Here is a 24,081-nt window from a genome sequence, read left to right on the forward strand (position 1 = left end):
CCATTTCGTCACTTATTAGACCTGATGTCAACTGCTTTTTCTTCATACACGGAGATGCCTACTCATTGAGTGTTGGTTCCCTGTAATTTCACTACCATATGCTCACGCTTCAAACCAAACACAGCGACGCAATCACAGCAGCTCCACGGCAGAAACACGAATGGGCAGAGGCTGCGTGGGCAGCCTACTTTTACACAAAATTTCTCTTTGATATGTTTTCCGTCTTAGAAGTTAATAAGTACTTAAATATAATATATGAAGGACAGTTATGTCTGAAAACAAGAGATACAGATTATTTACTCAATAAATAATAAACTACTATTGAATGTAGGCACTCACCAGTGGTAATTTTTTCGTTCGAAGCCTTAATAAGACATATAAAAATCTTAAAAAAGAATAAGTATGTTCGAGTTCAAGTATGTAAAGTATTAGGCAAGTAACTGTCCTATTTACTAATCAGAATCTCTTCATTAGCAATTAGATAAGATGTATGTATGTTCATTTTGTTCCTTCAAATATATTTTATCACCATTTTTATCGAAGGCCATAACTTGAATCTGTAATAATATACGGAGACATTGAGTTAAAGATAGAAGAAGAGTAGACAATGGACTGGATACAACTATCATACGATGTACTAACTATACCAGAAATAGATATATCTTGCTTGATGTATATCTGTCATAAACCTCATTGAACAAAGGCAAATTAACTTAGATATAAAAAAAATCTGATATGTTGTGACTCATTTTAAAAATCGAAATCCCCAATTGCTCCATAAAAGAAAAACATAACAGAAGAAATCTTATGTAGACAACGGTTGCTAAAGACTATAAATATAAATGATGAATCACTAATATTAAATAGATTAAATGGTTTCTAACCTTGGAAGATAAAATGATGGTATAAGGAAATCTTTAATAAATAACACACATTTTAAATATAGAATAAGTATATTGAATAATTAAATAATGTTACTTCAAATATGTTGCCAAAAAAGACTTATATGTGTAATCGTAAAAGTAATAATAAAAATGTTCTAGAGGTCAAAATATGTCGAGTTCGAATGGAAACATACAATCTTATACATATGTGGGTATATTGCAAATAGATAAAAATATCGTATGTACCACACGTTATTGATTGACATGCGAACTTGAAACTTGTCATCACAAAGTGTTCAATAACAATGTTTGTTTGCATGAGAAGCTACAACATGTTAGGATCGACACGTTCAAACCAGAAATCGTGCAAAACAGTCTATCATTTTACTAATTAATATTAACTATATTTTTATAATTACAACCATTTGCGACAACGGAGCAAAATGTCTAGTGCTATATCAATAAATATTATATAATGTATGGGCACTTCTATATTTATGCAGGATGTCATGAAACAATTTTAAGACGTACATATGAGAGTGACAGACAATTCGGTTTTGTAATAACTATATTGTTTTCAGACACCCTGATCTTTAAATAAGACTTCACATTCGACTATTTCAGTGTTCTTGTCAGTCTTACATCCTGCATGCTGCAATGTGATGTTGGTGGACAGTGTACACCAAAAAAAAAAAAAACGGCGCGAAGATAGAACTGTTTGTAAAATTTATTCATTAAATAGACTTCAATTACTTCGAAAAAAATCTATAATGCAACTGTGAGCATAAACTTAACTTGTGATATTAAAAAGTTTATATACGCTAACAAACAGTAATGTCTTCTTCACTGTACCTTTTGCAAATGAGTCAATATGTATGCTATATGAATAATAAAATTACCATTCTATTTTTATTACGTACACTAATAGGTAGCCATTTCAACACTGCAATGGTTACATATTTTAATAGGCGGAGACACCACACTTACAAAGTGTAATTAAACTACAAATTGTGATGTATAAAACAATTATGCATCATTTAGAACTAAATAGATTTGCTATACTGTAACTCTCGATACCTAACCGACTGTGATGTGACGTAGTGTTTAGCATTTTCTTGAGTATTACAGGACAAAATATACAGATTTTAAACGAACAACGTCATAGTTGTTTTGACTTGACGTTCAAGAACTCCTGTTTGCAATATATGACTAAAATTACATGTACCTAACGACTACTACAAGATGGAAGAGAGTCAATTTCGGTACAATCTTTTCCCGTTGTAATTACATTTCATTTGCTCATTTCTTTGGGGATATACTCTAATCATATTATATATATAATAGTTAATAAATATTTAGACAAGTGTGGAAAAGACATACGAAGAAATTCATCACATCTAAAGTACAGGGATATATAAGTTGTTCTATTAGATATAGGCACTCGTGGCTTTACGCCGTCAGTAAAAATCTTAACGAGAACTGAGATATTGCAATACTTGACTTTATTTGTAAACTTCAGTCACTAGTATGTCCAATCCACATCGTGTTTCGGTACACCTGATTCACTGTTACCAATAATAGTATTGTAGAACAAAAGGCATCATGCTCTTGAACTATTACCGATATATTGTATGAATAACATGTTTATATATAGGTACAGTTTTTAAATCAAATACAAACGGATATGTGATATCGATAATCTGCAAATCAAAATACCACAACACTCATTAAACGGCCCACAAACTTGCCGAATACGGGCAAATTACAACTATGAACATGCATTAAAAGTCTAATTAAAATATGCTCCGTACTAACATTCTATATTACGAAACTAACGATATATTTATCTTTTTTTTTTTTTATTATTAAATACGCTTTAAAGTGTAAAAATAGTTTTTTCAGACAAATGTCAAAGCACTCTTTCGTCATATGGAGAAGTGTTATGCTCTCTGACAAAACTATAACAGAAATTGTTAATAATGCCCAACGAGCACAGTAATATTAAATACTGCAATATCTAAATGTAAATATGTTTGGTAATTTTAGTCATCTAAGTAGGAAACGCTGCAAACACAAACATTATGTAAGTAGATGCAGATATGCAAAGTAACCATGGACGGCAAGTTATTAAGAAACTATTATATTACCCAAAAATTATGCACTCTATTAAATATAATCTCTGAGTGCAAGTGCTTAAGTTTACAAGATTTTTCGAAGAATTACGTACTCTTAATGAAGAAGTAACGGCTGTACGTTTCGCTCGTTCGTCGCAAAGAAACGATGCAATAAGTTATAGTACATTATGGATTCTAAATCATTTGAAATAGACTTGTAAATCGATCTACAATTATTGTATAACAAATTATATGTCAAATTACTGGGCATACCAATACCTAAACACAGAAAAAGTAAAAGAATGAAAAGTAAAATAGTAATTTCGAATAACGCATTTTAATGAAAAATCATTTCAGTTCAATTTTATGTTATTATCAAAATAGAAAAGAAAATAAGACTCATTTTTAATCACATTATCTCGAATTTTAATTATGATTACGAGCTTTATGAAGAAAAGCTTAATCTCATTTCTGGAATTGCTTTGCGACGATTACGCTATGGAACTCAAAGTGCATTATTAACGAGCCGGTTACAGCAAAACTGTTGTGCTAAATAGTAGTAGACAAAAACAATCAATCGTAAATACTCTACCAAGGAATACTATTGAAACCAAACCAATCAGTCCAGTCAGAATTCCGAAATCAAAACTGCTTAGCTTCCATCCAAACTGTACGAACTTCAATTTATACTAACTAGCATTCTAATAATTTACTATCTACTGAATGCTGAAAACATTCACACTTTAATGAATGCACATAAACATCTATTTTATAAAGATATTGAACTAAAACTACTTGGACGCTCGTCTGGCAACAAATGCCTCATTCCAATGTCAGATTTGTATTAAGGATGAACACTGTATTCAATCTTGCCTATTCTAATGTCTAGGGAATATTATACTAAAAGAGAAAGCTGGGCAACATACATGTGACACGAACGACAAAACTGTATCGTATCTAATCTGATGGGTCGCGACCACAAGCGTTAATTGATAAGAACGTTAAAATCTTCCTATTTGTTATTTTCTCTTTACTGATATCAATATTTTCACGCTGTTTTGGCATAGTATTACTTTTGGCACATGATTAAAAACGCAATCACATCTCTAATAATGTTTTATTTTTTATAAATAATAATTTACCCGTATATAGAATTTGTGATCGTAATTATAAGAGATGTTTTGAAAGACTCTTTAGATAAAATACTTTTAAAGTATTCTATAATCAAAATATAAATATAATAAATACCGACACGCTGTATGATGGGGAAATTATACCTGGAAAAGCTACAAAAAAGTAGGTTAGTCATGTCACACGGAATCTAAGAGAGAAAAAAACTCGTATGGTGGAAAATATCATAATATAGCGACAGATATCATTGCATAAAATCTACCAACGCAGCGCTTAAGACTTACAAACTTTGTACGTACAAATATAACTATTTTTAGATATTCAGAAGGTCGCGACCCTAAACGTTATTATACTCACGATAATAATTCGTTGATGTACTTTCGTACCATATATTATCATGATAAAAGGTAGTTGAATTGTCGATTGTTTACTTATGAATATGTTACTAGGATACGCAAACCTCTAACTGCATTTGCTGTCAAGGCACAAACGGATGCGTTTTCCTTTGCTCCGACGACATATAAAATAGGCACGATAACATCCCGCTGTGTATTACACTTTCCACACAACATTCCGTATTTAATTTGAGCAATTTCATATTTTATATACGATGTCGGATTGACACTTCCATTTTATGTATACGGTAGCTATTATTTGATGTACGTTCTTAATTTAATTATTTATACTGAATATAAATACGTGTCAGTTAAAATAGTACGTCGCAATATAATACTTATGCATTTTCCGTGTATTCGATATAATGTTGTATACTGTAAAAAACGCTATATGATATAAATTAGATAGCTTACAATCATTATTAAATACATTTATAAAATGATATTTTAATATTGCTTCATGGTTGGAAGATCTTATTTAGTATATTTTGTATTATTTTATTATACAGAGATCCTTAATATATTCCAATAAATAGTATACTGGGACACAAAGTACACAAGTTACTATTATACGTAGGTAGATAATGTATATAAGTCTATCTGACTTTGGAATGATTTTCAGCAAATACAAACTTAAAATATTAAATATGTCTTCACATTCCTATTCCCAAATCTATTCATACCTTACTTAGTGGTTTATAAGAAACAATTATTTGATATCAATCATAATAGTTGCTATAAGATTTAAAATTGTAACCAAGCTTAAAGCCCACCCAGTAGGATGTGATAACTGTCGCCTATAGATGAGGATATCACCATGAACACCAAAAGATACACTATGAGGCTCATGAAACGACTGATGTATTACCATTCTTCAGATTTAAATTGTTGTCTTTGTAACCAGTAATTTTACTGCCATAATGGAAAAGTTGGATCAAAACGTATACCGATTCAGTATTATGACCAACTAAAACCAGAATATTGAAATAGCTAATAATAAAGCAAAATAGAATATATATGTCAAATTAATACCATGCTTGTATTTGTTGCCAGCGCTCGTACTTTACATTATATATTTATACTCCGAAGGCTCTCAAGATGCTACTTTGCATTACAATATAATAATATTATATAAACGTGTAAATAAAGTCACTATAGTTAATCGAACGCACGTCTACATTTATATCCGCAAGACGTATTACATAAACATTCATGAAACTGCAAATTTCGACAAGAGAATATCAAAAATAGTGTATCGACGGTCATCGCCTACATTCTGTCTAATATTCTGTAGTCTAATGACGCTATTTTAGGTCACTTGAAACATCTTAAGCCAATCCTCAATATAATATGGACTATTGTTATAATTTTGAAACGTCTTATTCATTTTAGACAATAAAATTGTCATGTCCAAAGTTGCAATCAATTATAAAGCGACAACTTTAATGACACCTAAGAGAGTCTATGAATATTTATATATACCGAATAGATTTTAAGATATAGTAATGTCAATATAGTTGTCGGTTTACACATGTTTTATTTTTTTATTTTAATAAAACCATATTTACGTAACCATTACATCCCAAACACTAAGCTTAACATATGTTAGCATAAAATACTCAAAAACTTTAAAATATGCATAATACACTCTCCCGTAAATATAACCGATATTTTGCTCTAATACAGAAAAGAAAATTAATAAAAAATTATACTAAACAATGAAAGGAGAATACATGATGAGCGAAGTCAATATTTTCTAGACACTTACTCATTAACATTATGACAAGAGATCTTCAAAATAATTCGCTAAATAAAAACTGGTTTAATCGTACAGATAATATCTGGTGGACAATTGTGACTTATACATTTTTTTCTTCAAAATTTCTTCATAATAAACTAAAAGTTTAAAGATTTTTATTTCAATATTCAGAGCCATGCCAAAATATTAAAACCAGTGGCAACAAGACAGTTTGGAAATGACTAGTATGTCCATTGTTGATATCTGGTAAAAATTTATATTCATTCATTTTTTTTTATTATTATGATTACGAATGTTTTTTTTTTTTTATCAGTGTTCAATTTCTATTAAAAAGTGCCAATACAACACCAAGTGCCTGGGCCTCCGACTAAGATAACATGTAACATGGAAACACAAAAATAAAAATACACCTAGTCCTGAGTCTATCTAGAAAAGTTCGTTACTAAATTGAGCTAACCGAGAATCAAACCTGAAACTTCATTTAGATGAAGACCCCCCACTACAGAGTCAGTGCACTACAGAGGCCATACACTTTGCTATGTCTTTACAGATGTATTTAATACACAATGTCCACCGAGCATATTATATTTGGAATTATTACTTGCAAATTATATATAAATATAAAACCAGTTATTCGTGAATTTTTATAATACCAACAACATAATAATAATTGCGATAGTAACAAAAAAAAAAGGTATAAAATTCAAACTAATTCCTTAATATTAATATATGAAAACTAAATGAGCTCATCTGAAGCCCCGCTGGTCTCCGACGGATCCACAAACTGACTAGCCAATAGTACAGTCAAGTAGTAAAGCGGACGAAAAACTAAGATTTTGTGCAATAAATACACTATAAGATAAAAAGAATAAATAAAGATGTCATACAACTAAGTCGAGATGTCATTCCGTCATTTATAATGCAAATTAGTGAAATGTTGCTAAACTCCTTTGTTAATCAAGCAGCGATAGTCTTTAACTGTCTTATAATAGAGTACCAATTACAACCAAATCTCACGACTATTTTAAGCACAACCTTCAATATGAGCTTGTAACCTCTCCGTGTTAGTGATAAAAAGGAAGTGAATGGTTGATAATGAGAAATGGATTAATTACGAATATAATATGTACAAATTGAGATCTAGTTTTCGATGATGGATGGTTTGCCAACATCCTAACAACTCCACATTGATACACTTTCTACAATAGGGATTGGTATGTGAAAAACAATCTTACTAGATGTAACCTCACGCGCGTTTAGGAGTTAGCAACATTTTTCAATGATCAATATTCTGTTCGTTTGTTTTTACTGAGATCGATTACCCTCTAATCAAGTTAAACTATTACTAACAGAGGTATTTCCATCATTTTCAATACGCAAATTGTGATATTTGTAATAAAAGTGTCAATAAATATATAAATATATCTTATGCACCGTATGCATGACTTTCACTTTTATATTAATGTCATAAATCATAATCGTTATCTCTAATGCATTCAAATAATCGGATCGAATGACTATAGTGCACTAGAGACAAGTGTCAAAACTGCTATATTATTGAAACACTTCTGTTTCTGTCAAGAAAAAAGACGGCTGTGGCTGACCGTGCCCACGTCCGCTTCAGACACCGAGATTACAAATAGCACAACTTATAATATAGTTAGAGAGTATGTAGATGGTATAGGAGCCGGTATCGCGGCCATCGCCTGTAGTGTGACAGTTTGCGCGCGGAGCACCGCACCATACAAACTATCGGCTGCCGACGTCATTTGCCGTTCGTTTGCAGTGCCGCGTTCAGTTGCGTCCATAGATCTTTCTTGCATGATTTTGACCTGAAAATTATGTTTGCTATCGACCACTGGCTGTGTAAATGAACCGTAGCGAGTACCTCGCTTGAAACATGTATTAACATAGTAGTTTATTTCTACTATAATGAAAAAAAGAAACATTCTCCGATTTGCTAGAAAATACAAAGCAAAAGAATAAGCAATTTATTATGTTAAGATGATATTGTGTTATTGGTACAGGTCAGTGACTTTTCCATTTAAGTCTTTTCTTTTGTCATCATCATACATACATACTACATAATCTTATTCATCATATTTATAATCTCAATACATATATGTAACGAGAATTTTACGAACTTCCAGATATGAATTCATAAGGTTAAAAAATAATATAATGCATTAAAAAATGTATTTCTTAAATGTATCAATTATTACAAAGTATATATATTACAATGGAGCCGTGAAAGAAAACATGATAATAAGTATATAGCAACTTACCTGCGCAAAGACGCGAGCCACTCTTTGAACTGTGTGTTACCTTCCGGTGTCAATTGGAAGGCTGTTCGCGCAGATAGGACGATGCTTACAAATTCTTCATACTCCACCGATGTCAAGTGGTACAACTTTTGATGTATGCATTGGATGTACCTAAACAAAGTATGTATATATTAAGCTGCAAATTATAATGACTACAATTCATGTGTTCTTTTAAAAATATGACTGCATTTAAATGAAATTCATATTTCTAGGTTTGAATTTAAAAATTTAACTAGCTGGCTAAAAATTTAAATTGCAGGTAACTCGAGAAGTGTGGAGTTTTGAAAATGAGAAGAGCGTGAGAAGCAGAGAGTATACAAAATGGAAAAGTATGTAAAGTGTATGAAAAAGATGAATAATGAAATCTGCAGGCACTTTACATTGTATGATGAGCTAGTGCATCCCGCCCACCAGCCAATACGTAGACATAAATCATTCAGCAATAACGCCCTTGCCTATACTAACTAACCGATATGTTTATCACAGACATGTAGGTTGGGGTAGTGTGAAAAGTGTGACAAGTGTTGAAAGCGTAAAAATATAAGAGGCGCGGAGAAAGTTGAATAGAATATGACAAGAGTAGATAAAAGTGTGAAGAACGTGGAAAATATCGCATGTTACGGTTAGTGCAAATAGTACAAGTATGGTTTTTTGTAAAGAATGATAATGAAATGGTAACTCCACCTGCGCTATCGGTATACGCTGGCGGGGCAACAGTGAAGGGTGACAGGTGAGGATGAAGACAGGTCAATTGGCCCAGTCACCAATTGAACAATAATTAACCACTATGGTTTCCAGAGGGAACTGCGTGGAGGTCGACCTGATAGGGTGTATTGTTAGTAATGGAGCTGTTAAATCTTATTACTAACAATCCATTCCCCCCCCCCCCCCCCTCCTCATCGCGGTAAGTATGATATTTTTAATGTATAATAATGAAATAGTAACCCCGCCTGCGCTATCGGTATACGCTGGCGGCGGGCACCAGTGAGGGACGATAGGTGACGATCCGGTAATAGTAATGGTAACTTGGGGGGAAAGGGATTGTTAGTAATCGAGACTGAGAATCCCATTGCTAGCAATATACCTAACCAGATCGACCTCCTCGTGGTTCTCCCTGGAAACTATCATGGTTAATTCCTGATGAATTCATCGTGATGGGCTAACTGGCCTGTTTTCATTCTCATCTATCACCCTTCACTGGTGCTCCGCAAGCGTATACCGTCAGTGCGGGCGGGGTTACCATACCATTTTCATCCATAAAAAAAAGTAATGGTAACTAACATCTGCTGGCACTTCTGCACGAGCGGCGCGAGCGTGCCGCGCAGGTGCTGCATGACGAGGTGGTGCGGGCCGCCGCGCGCCAGCCAGTGCGCCGACTCCACGCACAGCTCGTACAGCACGAACGGCGACACCACCGAGTTCACCGCGCACACGCAGAACTGGTGCAAGTACTGCGCGCCCAGGTGCTTCGATATGCGCAGTAGCCACTTCACGTGCTCGCCGTACGGCGGGTTCCTGGAATATTTCGTAATGATGATGAGTCTTGTTATTTTTATATAATATAATAAATTCCTACTATAGATCGATTTCAACTGAGTCATCATAGAATCAAACTCGGTTGGGCAAAGGTCTGCAAACATCCAAAATATATCAATTTGAAGAAAAAAGATTTAATAGTGTTCTTTTTTTTATACCATATAGGTGGCAAACAAGCATACAGCCCGTCTGATTGTAAACGGTCACTTGCATGTTGCTAACCTTGAAGAAACCTTAATAAACCCTTTTTGAAGAACCCCACACTGTAGTTTCTAGACAAAACCTCAGTGGGAAGCTCATTCCATAGCCTGAGCGTCTGCAGGAAAAAACTCCTTTGAAACCGCACTCTAAGTGACTATTTAGGTTCAATAGGCACGTATATTAGTTATAATTTAAGATGCTTAAAATTTATCAGTGAGCTAAAAGAGGGATACTTTGGTCACATTAAACACAACATTGCACTCCACATACAATGACAAACTTAATTGCACACCTGCCGAACTTGTTCTGCGGTCGGTCGTCGTGAACCCTCCTAGCCTGCGTTTCTAAGGCGAGCATGCCGACCCTGTACGCGGCGAGTAGTCGCCGCAGCTGCGCCTGCGGCAGCGGCGGCGGGCCCGGGGCGGGCGCGGGCGCACTGACGCCGGCGACGCTGACGTTGGCCACGCTGGCCGCGCTCACTGCGCTCACTGCGCTCACTGCGCTCACTGCGCTCACAGCGCTCACCGCAGCCACACCCGGTGGCAGGCTCACGTTGGCCACGCTGCTGTGGGCCGCCGGCATTGGCGGTGGAATCGGTGCTGGGTGCTGCCCAAAATAACAATAACAATTACACGAATATCAATATTAACACAATTAATTTAATAATGATTTGTAGTATGAACTAAGCTTCAAATTAAGAAAAAAAAAAAAGAACAGATTTATTACAGATTTTAGAAACATGAACGACCTCAACAACACACAACAGTTTACATATTATTCTTTGTATTTCATTAAACGATGTTTGTGACACTTAATATTGATGTATATTATGAGTATTTCAGATGATATTGTAGCCTGAAATATGATCCATTGGAGCTATCTGAGTCATTTGAAGTTGTAAATAGGTTGGAGAAAAACGGAAGTTAGACGAGATACTACATGGTTGACCCAGCAACATTTGCGACTTACGCAAATCGCAATTTGTTCAACATTTTTATACAAAAAATGCGTTTCGCCATGTCGCCTTTCGAAAAAACTTACAAGACGCATTTAGTATCACTTTCTCGGGAAAAAAATTAAAAATTATAACACTATTCCCAGAATAGTATGCACGCCTTCCTTAATGAATACAAAGTTATAACAACGTCACATAAATAATCTCACATTGACAGCGATGGGCGGCGGATGCGCAATGTGCTGCGGGTGTTGCGGGTGCGGCTGCGGATGAGGCGCATGGGCCGCGTGGGTGGTGTGCGGCGCGTGGGCGGCGTGCGACGCGTGGGCGGCGTGCGGCGCGTGCGGCGCGTGCGGCGGCAGCGACGGGTGCGGCGGCGGCGCGGGCGCCACCAGCCCGCGCACGAAGTACGGCGGCAGCGCGTACTGCGCGCCCGGATGCGGAGCGGGCGCACCGCCGTACTGTATGTACACAATGTCTTCTTTTAAACCATAATAGTGTAAAAGAACGTCGACACGTGACTATTAATATCACTTCAAAGAGATACCGCTCTATATATTTTGTACAACTCTATCTATATTCATTAGTATCATTGACGCTCAGTGATACGAAAACTTATATAAATCATACAAACGAATATACTATATGACAGAATATTCAGTCAGCGATCTATATGGCCCAAGACAGTGAAACCAGAAAAGCATTCAGTGGAAGAAGCATTCCTGGTGGTAACGATCTAAACCTTAAAGAATCCACTAAGAAAAAGAAATCCTACCCTTTAAAACGAAACAGCCACGCAAGCACAACTTTATGCATTTTTTACACACCTTTCCCTAAAAAAAAACATACCTGTAGCTGATATATATGCGGCGGATATGGATGGTAAGTGAAGGGATACGGCAGCGGGTACGGCACAGGTAGCGCAACGGGTGGCGGCGCGCGATAGTGCGGTTCGTCCGGAGGTTCTTCCTCGCTGGCCTGCCGCAGGTACAACTCGTGCCAATACCGCGCCACTGTGTACAGCACCTCGGGGTACACGCCGCCACCTGCACATATATACCTCTTTATCACATATTTATGTATATAAGCTAGTAATATGAGATTTCGTCATACCCTTTCACGAGTATAACAACAAACTACTTGTGACTGATCTGCTATGTTTACTGCTTATGACTGATTGAAAAAATATACCTAAATAACTCTGTGAACAATTAAAATAATAGTCATTGTACCCATACAAATATAAGATTATCTTGTACAAAAAAAAATTAAAACAATCACTGCTGAGTTTCTTCCGGGTTTTTTTCCAATAAATTAAAATATTCTGAACCCAACAGGTTCGGAATTTATTATTTATATCTTAGCAGAATTATAAATAGTAATTTTTGTGTGTAGGAAGACAGTACCTTTAGCGGCAGCCTCTACGGTAAGACAGGCACGCTCAAGCATGGCATCACTCTGTTCCTTGCACTGCAGCACGGCTCGCTGGATTTCATTATAATTAAGTGCATGAGCATGCGGTAACACTGATAGGGCTAGCTCAGCCGCCGCGCGAACCGTCGCCACGTCACGTCCTGATGAAGCCTGGACACATACAAACAAAATTGTTTACTTTCATAAATTATATTTATGTAATTTGGATAGGATAATGTTGTACCCCATTTGTTTACTACCCTGTTTATTAAGAAAGAATACATAAACTTATGTTCAAAAGTCGACAATATTAAACTTTCCAGTTATACTCTAGCTATGTTTATAATTATTTGTATGCAAGTAATTGAAAATTGCTTGCAAAATATATTTTACCTTGTCGGCAATACCAGCTGCTTCTGGTGGCGTCAGATGTCCTTCCCAAGCATCTATAAGAAATAGAATGGCTGGCGCACCTATGTCCATTGCTTGTCCTAAAAAAATTAATAATGTCCATCATTATTTATATTCTGTCTAGACTAATATATATGTAGAAGCCTTTCAGATCATAGTCTGGGCATGCAGTTAAATTATCACATTCAAATCCGGCTCAAAGGACCATTAGAAGTATTACAGTTTCATAGGTGTATGATCTATAACATATCCTATGAACCATTTCCAGTGGGAGATACTTTTAATGAAAAATAATGCTTATAATCACGCGATATGAAAGATTGTAATGTGAACACAGATTAAACGTAAGGAAACAGACAGACAACATATACAATTATGCACTATCATCACAAGTGTATAAAACCAGTTCTAAACACTGTTCCACTACTAAAAAGGTGCACTTCTCACATAATAATTCACAAACCGTGGAAAGGAATGAATTGTAAATATGTAGGTAAACTAAATAACAACTAACCTGTGATCCAGCTGACATGTGACGAATAAGTGCGACTTAACCAGTTTGCACTAACGCAATTATGAAGGCCCAGTGCATATAGACCTAGCTGAAATGCAGCCATGTGTAAACCTCTGAAAAAGAATATAATAATTAAATATATATTATATGTACTTATAATACTCATTTCAATTTTTTTCTATTTCATTGTATATTATTTCAGTCTTATCACTTATTTTTTTAGGAACTAAGATTATATTACCTATGAGGGCCATGATGTTCTCTGGCGCAAGAAGTTTGAGTGAAGAGGCTGGTACTAGATGAGCCACCAGCTTTGAAAAGCACCGACTTTGCAAGTTCAAACATAAAATGTGCTGAGGCTTCCGATGGTTGATTCGGTACGGACGGGTAAACACGTTTCCCTTTATATCTGTAACATAAACATTTTATACAGTAAACATTGTGTATTCATATATTTCTAGCTTTCAATAAAAACTGAAGTTACAAGGAGTCAAATATATAATGTTCGATATTATACCTAGAATCCTTCGGTCTTGCTAGCGGTGGATGCTGCGGGTGTTGTGTATGCTGAGGGTGTTGAGGATGCTGTGGGTGTTGCGGATGCTGTTGATGCGGCGGATGTGGATGTGCAGGCGGAGATCCGCTGCTGCTTTCTGCTACCACTAACCGCTCCATATCCGCTACCAGAGGACACTGAGGTTGCTATATAAGACACAATGTCAATCTCATTATCATCATAAACCATAACAATTCATAGTATACCATAACTCCCATGAACCTTTGGCAAATAAATAAAAATCATTATTATTCAAGTAAACTTAATTTTAAACATTTTCGAATAGATATTTCTTCTGCTCCTATCATTCAATTTGGTATTCAACTTCAGCAGAAAAATAACCAATTAACACAAATGAGAAATTTTCTTTACAGAGGACACAACTCTGATGCATTGCTGGCCACATGTCACTTCCAATAAAAAGTGAACATTATTATTACCATGCTGGATGAGAGAATTGCCAAGACATTTTATTTTCAAAGTTACAAATATGCAACCTGTCAGTTTAGATTACAAATATAGACAAAGAAATGAAAAATAGACGTAACAAAATTTAATAAAACTAACCGGCGGTGGCATGCACAGCTGCGCATGCGCCGGGTGCTGCGGATGTTGCTGGTGCTGTGGGTGTTGCGGATGCTGGGGATGCTGCTGGTGTTGAGGATAGGCTGTCGGCAGTGGAGCATCAGGCCTATACGCGGAGAGGCGCGGGTTGTTCGTGTAGTACATGCTCACCATCGGCCCCTTAGTCAGCTGGTGGATTTCACGGTCCAACAGCTGCAAACAATATGTTTTATAAGATTTTGTTCAAAAATAAATATTTGATTAAACAAAAACAACCGAAATTAGTTTAAAAATTACAAGGATATAATTTACTTAGAAGCTAAGTTGTGGACTGTTACTATATTAAGGTAGCGCGATATACGTCAGATATAGCTGAAATTAAATGAACCATATTCTCAATTGTTAGACTCAGTGTATAAAAAAAAATAACATAGATCATCATATTTGAATAATAGATTCATTGACTCTGTAATTTCATGATAGAGAAATGCCAATCTGAAAACTTTAAACTGAAAACAATTTTTGGCATTTGTCCAATGCTGAAAATAGGGCTCGCCCATCGATTACCATATGGCACGACCGCAAGGCAGTTTACCAGTAACTATAAATGACAGAAATTATGAAGACGATAATAACATACCTTATTCATTATCCTGGCCAATTTAACAGGATCATCTTTGTAGAAAGAGAGCAATGTAAGCGCTAACTCTCCGCGCTGGCGCCTAGTGCCCTCACATAATAATGGATGTTCCGCTTCAGACACATTTGCCTTAAGCCCTAAAGCAGCTACAGCTGCTTCGAAACCCAAGGTTTCATCAGTGGGTACTCTTGCCTGGCAACATAATGGATAAGTTTGTAATGACGACATAAATGTAATGATGCGCATTTTTTGTTTTTAAATAAAGTTAGAACTCACCGGATGTTTATTTTCTTTGTCAGTTGCCGATAAAACGAGGACATCAAACAAGAAACTTGCCAATGCAATAGGCAATAGAGCTGGGCCACGATTCCTATAATAATCAATTTAAATACATTAATTATAAGGTCGAAAACAATACTATTATTATCCTTTTAAATTAAAATAATGAATATGATATAATTTTCGAATGTTCGGTGCGGCCTCTACATATATATATATATATATATATATATATATATATATATATATATATATATATATATATATATATATATATATATATATATATATATATATATATATATATATATATATATATATATATATATATATATATATATATATATATATATATATATATATATATATATATATATATATATATATAAGTAATTATAATAGTATATAATAATTAGCCAATTTCTTATATAAAAAGTATCTGATGCGTGCGGAAGAGATGCAGCTTCAAACCTCGCTGCAGCTAAAATTTTAATTAAAAATGTTGATTATCACTCTCAACAAAATTAAGTACATGATTTAGTTAATAAAAATCTAATATACTAGATTATACTTACCTCAGGGTGCCATCTCGAAGTTGTTCAGCCTTTTCGCGAGCTAAAGCAAGCTGCTCGGGTCCTGTCGGCAGTTTCTTCAACAAAGCGACTAGTTCAGTCTCCTGATTGTTCAACTTCACCTCCAAAGCCTTCGTACTGGCGGGCGGTCGGGCCATCTCGAGTGCAAACAAACCTACTCGGAACGCTAATTCGTGATGCTCGCTGAATTCCGCGAGAACCTGTATAAGTTTGTTACTTTATGATTTAACTGTTTATATTTGTTATATTTTTTTTTTTATCTCACCTTGCATCTCTACTTACATATAATTATAATAAAAGACTGCCTGTGAAAATGACCACGCATCGTGTGTCAAAAATCAATGTAGATTTTGATGGAAGTTAATAGAGTAATAAAATAAAAATTTAAGCTGAATTGTATCAAAATCTGAGTTAATAATTCTTTTTAATTAATTAATCTATTTTTTTTTTAATTCTTAGAACTATAAATGTGACATAAAGTTACCTCTGACTACCCCTCATCTAATGGTATCTGTTATTTATTTAGAATAAAATATCAAATGGAGGCAAATGTAATGGACACACAATGTATTATATTCATATTTCTTTTTATTAAGGAATTTCTCGACTGACTCTTAGCCACAGTAGAATATCAGTGTTTTGCTCTTTTGAGGGCAAAGCAATAAACTGAGTTGTGACCATTTTGTGTTACTATGACACACGCATGAAAAAGTAAATTGTTGTTTTATATATTCTGCTTTTTTTTTTTTGTTTATTGCTTTTTTTGTTTTTGATTCTTTATCTCTTTTACTGTGTATCTGTATTATGTGTATGTTTGTATTGTTATTTGTGTGCTGTAAGTAATGCAAATACATTATCTATCTAATTTAGTTAAGGAGAATAATATTAGCAATTAGTATAGAAATAACAATGACATTTTATGTAATTGAATGTAGTATAAAAATGTTAAGAAAGAGTGAAGGTGTTTTTGTATATGTGTAAATGTTAATGTGTGATTAAGTTAAATTTAGAGTCGATGTCTTTTCGTATAGACGAACGTATGTCGACCAAATAGGCGACGTGCTGAAGAAGGGCCAAATTAAAAGTACCCGTAACCGGCGAGCGTGTATGACAAGATTGATGGATGTGGAAGAAGCGAAAGAGGTTTGTTTGAATCGAAACATTTGGCATTCCATTGTTTCTGTCTACCCTAATGGGAGACAGGCGTGACAGATATGTATGTATGTCTTTTCGTATCCCGTGCCTGCGTTTTTATATAATATAATAGCCTGCGCTCTTTATATCACAAGTGAGACATCAGTTAGTGATGACAGGTAAGATTACAGTCAGGAAAAAACAAAAAAATGTTACGAATTTATCATGATGATATTGATCAGAAATTAATCACAATGATTTCCAGAAAGAAATGAGTACAGATCAGCCTGATAGGATATTATACAGTTTGTTAACTAACGAAACATTTTCCTAAAAAAAAATCAATGAATACTAACACTAGTTTTAAGCAATGGGTTATTATTGTCTTAACTGTCCACTGCTGGACATAGGCCTCCTTTATAAGAAAGATATTTTGCCAACACATTAGTTGGCACACTTGGCAGACAAGTTGGCAATTGCAGTTGGGCTTTACAGATGTTTTAAGAAGGGTGTTGCTGGCAATCCCTCGACCACTTAGTTCCCTTAGTCGCCACCCATGACACCTACAGGAAAGGAAAGGAAGGCCTATACTATGCTGGGGTTACAAGGCAAGTTAATTAACGTACTGTATATTAATAGCTGCTAGAGTCAATAACTACCAATTAATCTTCCCCTCACCCCAATCATGTAACACAAACATTTTATATGTAAACATTATGTATTTATATATTTCTAGCTTTCAATAAAAACTGAAGTTACAAGGAGTCAAATATATCTGTATATTAGCCGTTAGAGTCAATTACTACCAATTAATCTTCCCCTCACCTCAATCGTATGCGTGTACGTGAGTCCACTGTGCATGCATGTATGTGTTCGTGCGTGTATGTTTCCGTGCGTGTGCGTGTGTCCGTGCTTACGCGTGTATCCGTCGTGCGTGTGCGTGTCCATGCGTGTGTGTGTTCGTGCGTGTATGTATCCGTACGTGTGTGCGTGTGTGCGTGTGCTTGTGTCGGTGCGTACGCGCGCTACTGACCGTGCAGAGGAAGGCGCACTTGGCGAGCGTGGCGGAGGCGAGGCAGGAGAGGCGGTGCGAGGCGGCGCACAGGCGCGGCGAGGGCGCGTGGCGGCGGCGCGCGCGGCGCGGGTCGTGCGGCGCCGCGCTGCACGCGCCCGCGCCCAGCGCCGGCGGCCGCGCCAGCAGCTCGCGCGCCAGCCGCGCGCCTGCACACGCACACACACTCATACCATCGCTCCTTATATATTTATTACTTGTTTCCAGAGACTATGCATGCGTCAAACACTATATAAAGCATCCTGTGTGTTAAGCTAGGATATAATCTGTCCGTGTAATAAATTTCATTGAAATCCGTTCAGCCGTTTAAGCGTGATTAAGTGACAAACATATTAACATCTCTACAAACTTTTAGTATTAAACAAATTAAAATAAAACCAAATTAAATCAATTTAATTTACTTTATGTCAAGTCTTGCAAATTGAAGTTAAACTGATTCCTTCTAACAGGTTTTATTGAAATTTTACATACAACACAATATTATATTACCTATGGTTCTAATGATAATACAATATGCAATACTTGATACTATAATACTTTCAAAATAGCCACCGCAACAAGATGGCGGATGATGTATATTTTGTCAATCCTGTCAATATAGACATCAAATGAAAGAATTTGAAAATTAAGGTCATCACAAAAAAAAAATCAAACAAATTGATAACCTACCGTTTGCTAATAATTATTATACCGAACGTACATACAATAACGAATACGAGCAACATACCCAGCGCGCACGCTTCCCGTGCATGCCCGTGGGCCTGCAAACCCTCGGCGCGTGCAAACGACACCTCCCAGCCGCACTCCCAGCCTTCCAGCGTAGCGCCGTCTGCAGTACCACTCGACCCGGCGCCTGCACCCGTACTGCTAGACCCTGACGGCTATACAACAAACACTAATTACTACCGTAACACTGACAATTATAATGATTATATATTATATATTTATATATTAATTTAAAACAGAGGTGTTTTACCTCTATAACTTGTAATTTTAACAAGAACATAAAGTCACCTTTATGGCAACAATATCAAATAAAACATTATACTTGATTATTGAGAACAAACAAATTAAGCCAGGCCCACACAATCTATACATAATGTTTCATTAAATTTATTTAATTAGACATTGTAGCATTTAGTAGCATTTTGATCCATAGCTCAGATCTTTCGGAGAAACCACTTACCCAATTGAATGTTAAATTACCAAATTTCTGGACTATTGAAAACTAAAGTATATATTTTGTACTTCAGACTTGATTATAATCTCCAATCCTTCAAGCATAGCATAAACAACTAGTGAGGCGACATAATTCAGCAAAATATTTTTTTCTTCACATTTCTTTCATGTCTATGTTTGTATGTGTAATACATGTTGAACTATTATATAAAAAAGAATCCTGCCCATTGATACCACCTTAACAAATGAGTTGCACCAACTCTTCCCAATACCGACTAATAACTTCAACTAATTTATCATGAACACTCACAACAGCGGTCCCAGAACTGCCTTCTCCTGATACCGCGCGGCGAGCAGCCGCAGCATCGTAAAAGTACAAATTGCAGTCATCATCCGACACTGAGTCGTCATTCGATATTCGTCGTTGAGCGTCGTCCGATGATACGGGTGGCGAACTCGATTCTTGCGAGTCAGTGTCTCCGCCGCTTTGCTGAAGGATCTCCTCCTCATTTTCACAGAAACCTATATAATATATTCTCATTATATTCTTATTTTTAAAATACATAATAAATAATAAACTATTTATATAGACAACATTATAATTGCTCCTAAAAGTAAACAGAAGCTTTTTAGAAATATCTTATAATATAGACTGACTAAACTATAGAGATAGAGACTGAGCCATAGAAGCAATGGCCACATAAAATTAATCACAGTAAAAAGGTGGATAATCGGTTTCACAAATAAATTAACAGGTGACTTATGTCAAAAACTCACCTTCCGACGATACACTAGAATGGTTACCGTCACTGGGACCAGAATCCCGTGGAGGTTCATTTGGACCTTCCCCAGAACCACAGGGCTAAAAAAAATATATAAATACATTTTTTAATACAAAATCAATTTTTTCATATCATCTTTAAATCAAAGTCAATTACAAAATTTGTTATAGTAAAAAAAATAATCATTAAAATATTCTAAGACATCTTACCTGGCCGGAGGGTCCGGGAATAGCTAAATCGACATTAATGCGACTATTTCTATGTACTATTGTGCGATGACCCTGCATCGATGTATCAGGGTTTGTCAGTCTATAGCTGAGAGACATTTCATTATTTAAAACGGCTTTGGAGGAATTCACCTGGAAAAAAAATTGTAATAATAATTGTTATATGACATTTTTACTATTGCTTTTATAACTTTTTAAGGAACCTAAGACATGACGCTTTTATTATTATTTTATTATTAAAAAACTTTAAAATGGTGGTGCGGATGAATATAAATGCGTTGCGGCGTAGATACAGAATGGGTAGGTACCCACTCTGTACTTCAATAGACTGTATTTGCACGGAGGATTGGCACGACTTTCTGGTAAAGTAGAACTGCCTGCGAAAATAGAAAACAAAAGAAAGACAGTTCAATATGAGTGGATTCACAATACCTTGAAGGTAATGGTTGGAACATAAATGGGATCTGGGGGTCTACCATAAAACGAAATTCGGAATTTTCGGATTCAATTTCGTGTTTTCGTTCATACCAAAATCGGCTCAGTAAATGAAGTTTAACATTTCGTTCGTCATAAATCCTACCATGAAAGTCTATTTATTAAATAATATTTTTAATCAGTGTGTATTATGTAATTTTAACATCAAATTAGTTTCGTTTGGCCCCGAAATTTCGTTTAGTTCGATCGTTATAATAAATACGTATTTACATATTGTATATTGGCACTTAGTATTTCCCAAAGAGGGTTGACGTCAGGCAGGTGGCCGGTCGTAAAACTAAAAGCCAAATCTTTTTGTAATATGGATAAAAACATATTACGCCGACCCCAAACAATAATTGGGATAAGGGTAGGAAGATGACATTAGCACTTAGTAGTTCTTTTTGATTACATAACTCGTTGCATATATAATCTATGTGAGATACTAGTCATACCAACCTGATGAACACTCTCGCTCTGCTTATCAGCATGTCTGAATATAGTAAATGGACTGTGATATAACGGGTTCAAATCCTTTGTGTATGTCACCCCTGGTATCTGATAGTCGTCCCATTCCAGAAAACATGCTTCCATTGCTGGGTGGAATCCCGGAAATACTTCGTTTTCGCTGATGCCATTGATATATGGAGGATGGGAGTGCGCGCGAGTATGTCGCGTATGCGAGGAACTGCCCATATGGTTGTTACGATTCTTAGCCACCTAATATGAAATAGTTCTGTTATTAGTAAAACAATAAACAAATTTAACATACTGTTCTCTGATATAAGTTTTATGTGTACACACATTTTATGAATGAGACATTTGCCATAGTTATATACTCGTATTTCTTAAGTTCCCAATTTACAAGCTATAACTACATTAAAGACAAATTACTAAATAAACGATTATTTTTTCTCCAAAAAGTAAAATGAAACCAATACTATAATTAAAAAGTTTGACTGAAGTACCATCATACACAGTGAAAATTACTTAGTTTAGAAATTAAACCATGAATTAGTGATAAATGACATAGGCGAGGCATCTACAAAAATTTTATTTTTTTAAACATGGTAATGGATAATAAAATGAGACACTAGACTAACAAAGTTCATTACTTTAGTATTTTTTTTGTTTGATTATATTTTAATAGTGTGTGTATTTGTTAGATTTTTATACAAATTAAGAATATTAAATGCACATTAAGAATTACAAACGGACCTAGTCAAACAGTTATCTCTTATAGACATCCCAAGTAATGTTTTCTGCATAATTAATTCCAATTACTTTAACCTAAAATTATGACCATCGATCTATTCTTATAATATAATTTGTGCTAACTATCAACACAACAACGCTATTAAGTCTAGAAAGCAAAAATTTTTAACATAGGTTAATAAATCTATGTCCTAATGCAATAGTATAACAATATAAACATCCACTAAGAAAGATTTTAGAAAATTTCAACATAAAGGAGAAACACGACACCACGCGTGCAAAGCCGCGGGCAACAACTAGTACTTAATATGTCATAAACAGCTTTTATAATTATTTCTTACCTTATCGAGGACTTTCATGTGCCATTGAGCAAATTGTTCGTGCAGTGTATCACGTTCATGAGGCGCCAAAGCTGGATTCAATGCAGCGAGCCGCCATAATACAACCACCTGATAAAATAAAATTAGTTTATATAATTTGTCATCGGAATTCGAATTTATAATTGCAATTACTGTAAGCAAATAAAGGTATGTTAATTAAGAAATACTATATTTGCACTGCATGATGATAGTATAGGGTATTAAAGTCTATTAAGTGTAAAAAAAATACTATTTTTTATACTACAAATTGGTAAACAAGCATACGGCCCGTCTGACAGTAAACAAGGTTACTGTAGCCTAAGAACGCCTATAACATCAGGCATGTACACGTTGCCGATCATTAAGAAACCTTAATACACCCTTTTTAAAGAACCCCATACTACAGTGTCTAAGGAAAACCTCAGCAGGCAAATCATTAAAGGTTTTTGTGACATCCTACTTATGGGCAACAAAGCCTTATTCAGAAATGTATACCTCATCACATAGCGACGAACAAGCATGCTGGGCAGCGGAATTGCCTCCGCCACCGCCATGTTTACCGCCTCCTCCTCCTCCACCCCACGCCACCAGCGCCGCCTTTGTGCTGTACCACCACACTATAATCTGTGTAGAGAAATAAAACCAAAATATTAATATGATATAAACACTATTATATCATACTACAGTAAAGTATAAAACCATTCACTGGCATCCTTTTACGAGTGCTCTACCGACGAAACTAAATAGTTGTCTCAAAGAAACATAGGTCAAATAATTTCAAAATGTTTGTATCTTCATACTCACGACAATTTAGGATACAACTAAATTTTTTTTGTCGTTTTGATCACATGTTTCAATCCGACAAATATTTAGTTTTACTGATAGAAAACAAGTTTAGAAAGCATGTATTTACAATATTAGTAATGGAGAAACTACATAACTGTTTATCTGTTTCCACATCTATATATCAATGTTCTTTATATACAACTATGTATTTTTTTCCTAAGATATTTGTTCTCAGGTTCCTAACATAATCAATCGATATAATTTGAGTGGCACTTATTATTACTCACCTGTTCACATGCCATAACCTCTTCAGTAATAATTTCTAGAAGTGGTATAGCGTTTCTGTCATTGCGTTTGAACATCTCCCTGACTATAGACAGTAGATTCCACATGCCCTCTGGCTCCCTCCCGCGCAAAGGTCGTAATAGCGATGACCACTCCGCTGCCGCCGGTGGTGCGCTTGTGCTTAGGTAATTTACGTCACTAAAATAGTAAGTATACCCCAATTGTTATTATTATTAAACATTATATCAAATTAATAAAAAAAATATTAAATCCTACGAGTACAATCTGACACCAAGTAC

General features: G+C 35.4%; 1 protein-coding gene and 1 long non-coding RNA gene across 2 annotated transcripts in view; one reads left to right on the plus strand and one right to left on the minus strand.

Annotated features, from left to right (window-relative positions):
- Window positions 1–934: 934 nt before the first annotated feature.
- The window catches only part of LOC113515601 (zinc finger SWIM domain-containing protein 8 homolog), a 28,916-nt gene continuing 5,769 nt past the window's right edge, over window positions 935–24,081 (minus strand). Inside the window, exons 5-28 of the mRNA XM_052893397.1 lie at window positions 23,785–23,980; window positions 23,207–23,335; window positions 22,694–22,801; window positions 21,597–21,857; window positions 20,646–20,795; window positions 20,432–20,516; window positions 19,965–20,176; window positions 19,203–19,356; window positions 18,437–18,624; window positions 16,252–16,469; window positions 15,674–15,767; window positions 15,398–15,589; window positions 14,761–14,970; window positions 14,155–14,339; window positions 13,879–14,046; window positions 13,638–13,750; window positions 13,106–13,203; window positions 12,706–12,883; window positions 12,149–12,345; window positions 11,509–11,760; window positions 10,637–10,950; window positions 9,889–10,122; window positions 8,569–8,718; window positions 935–8,115 (exon numbers count right to left, since the gene is read on the minus strand). Coding sequence (XP_052749357.1) covers window positions 8,049–8,115; window positions 8,569–8,718; window positions 9,889–10,122; window positions 10,637–10,950; window positions 11,509–11,760; window positions 12,149–12,345; window positions 12,706–12,883; window positions 13,106–13,203; window positions 13,638–13,750; window positions 13,879–14,046; window positions 14,155–14,339; window positions 14,761–14,970; window positions 15,398–15,589; window positions 15,674–15,767; window positions 16,252–16,469; window positions 18,437–18,624; window positions 19,203–19,356; window positions 19,965–20,176; window positions 20,432–20,516; window positions 20,646–20,795; window positions 21,597–21,857; window positions 22,694–22,801; window positions 23,207–23,335; window positions 23,785–23,980 — 4,153 coding nt within the window. The 3' untranslated portion in view covers window positions 935–8,048. The remainder of the gene's footprint in view (window positions 8,116–8,568; window positions 8,719–9,888; window positions 10,123–10,636; window positions 10,951–11,508; window positions 11,761–12,148; window positions 12,346–12,705; window positions 12,884–13,105; window positions 13,204–13,637; window positions 13,751–13,878; window positions 14,047–14,154; window positions 14,340–14,760; window positions 14,971–15,397; window positions 15,590–15,673; window positions 15,768–16,251; window positions 16,470–18,436; window positions 18,625–19,202; window positions 19,357–19,964; window positions 20,177–20,431; window positions 20,517–20,645; window positions 20,796–21,596; window positions 21,858–22,693; window positions 22,802–23,206; window positions 23,336–23,784; window positions 23,981–24,081) is intronic.
- Window positions 11,626–14,767, plus strand: LOC128200319 (uncharacterized). Its single transcript, XR_008252671.1, has 3 exons — window positions 11,626–11,762; window positions 13,861–14,024; window positions 14,568–14,767. It is a non-coding gene; the product is annotated as an uncharacterized LOC128200319 (long non-coding RNA).

Source organism: Galleria mellonella, unplaced genomic scaffold, assembly GCF_026898425.1.
Source record: "Galleria mellonella isolate WM207_F2 unplaced genomic scaffold, CSIRO_AGI_GalMel_v1 utg173, whole genome shotgun sequence".
NCBI classification, from domain to species: Eukaryota; Metazoa; Arthropoda; class Insecta; order Lepidoptera; family Pyralidae; genus Galleria; species Galleria mellonella.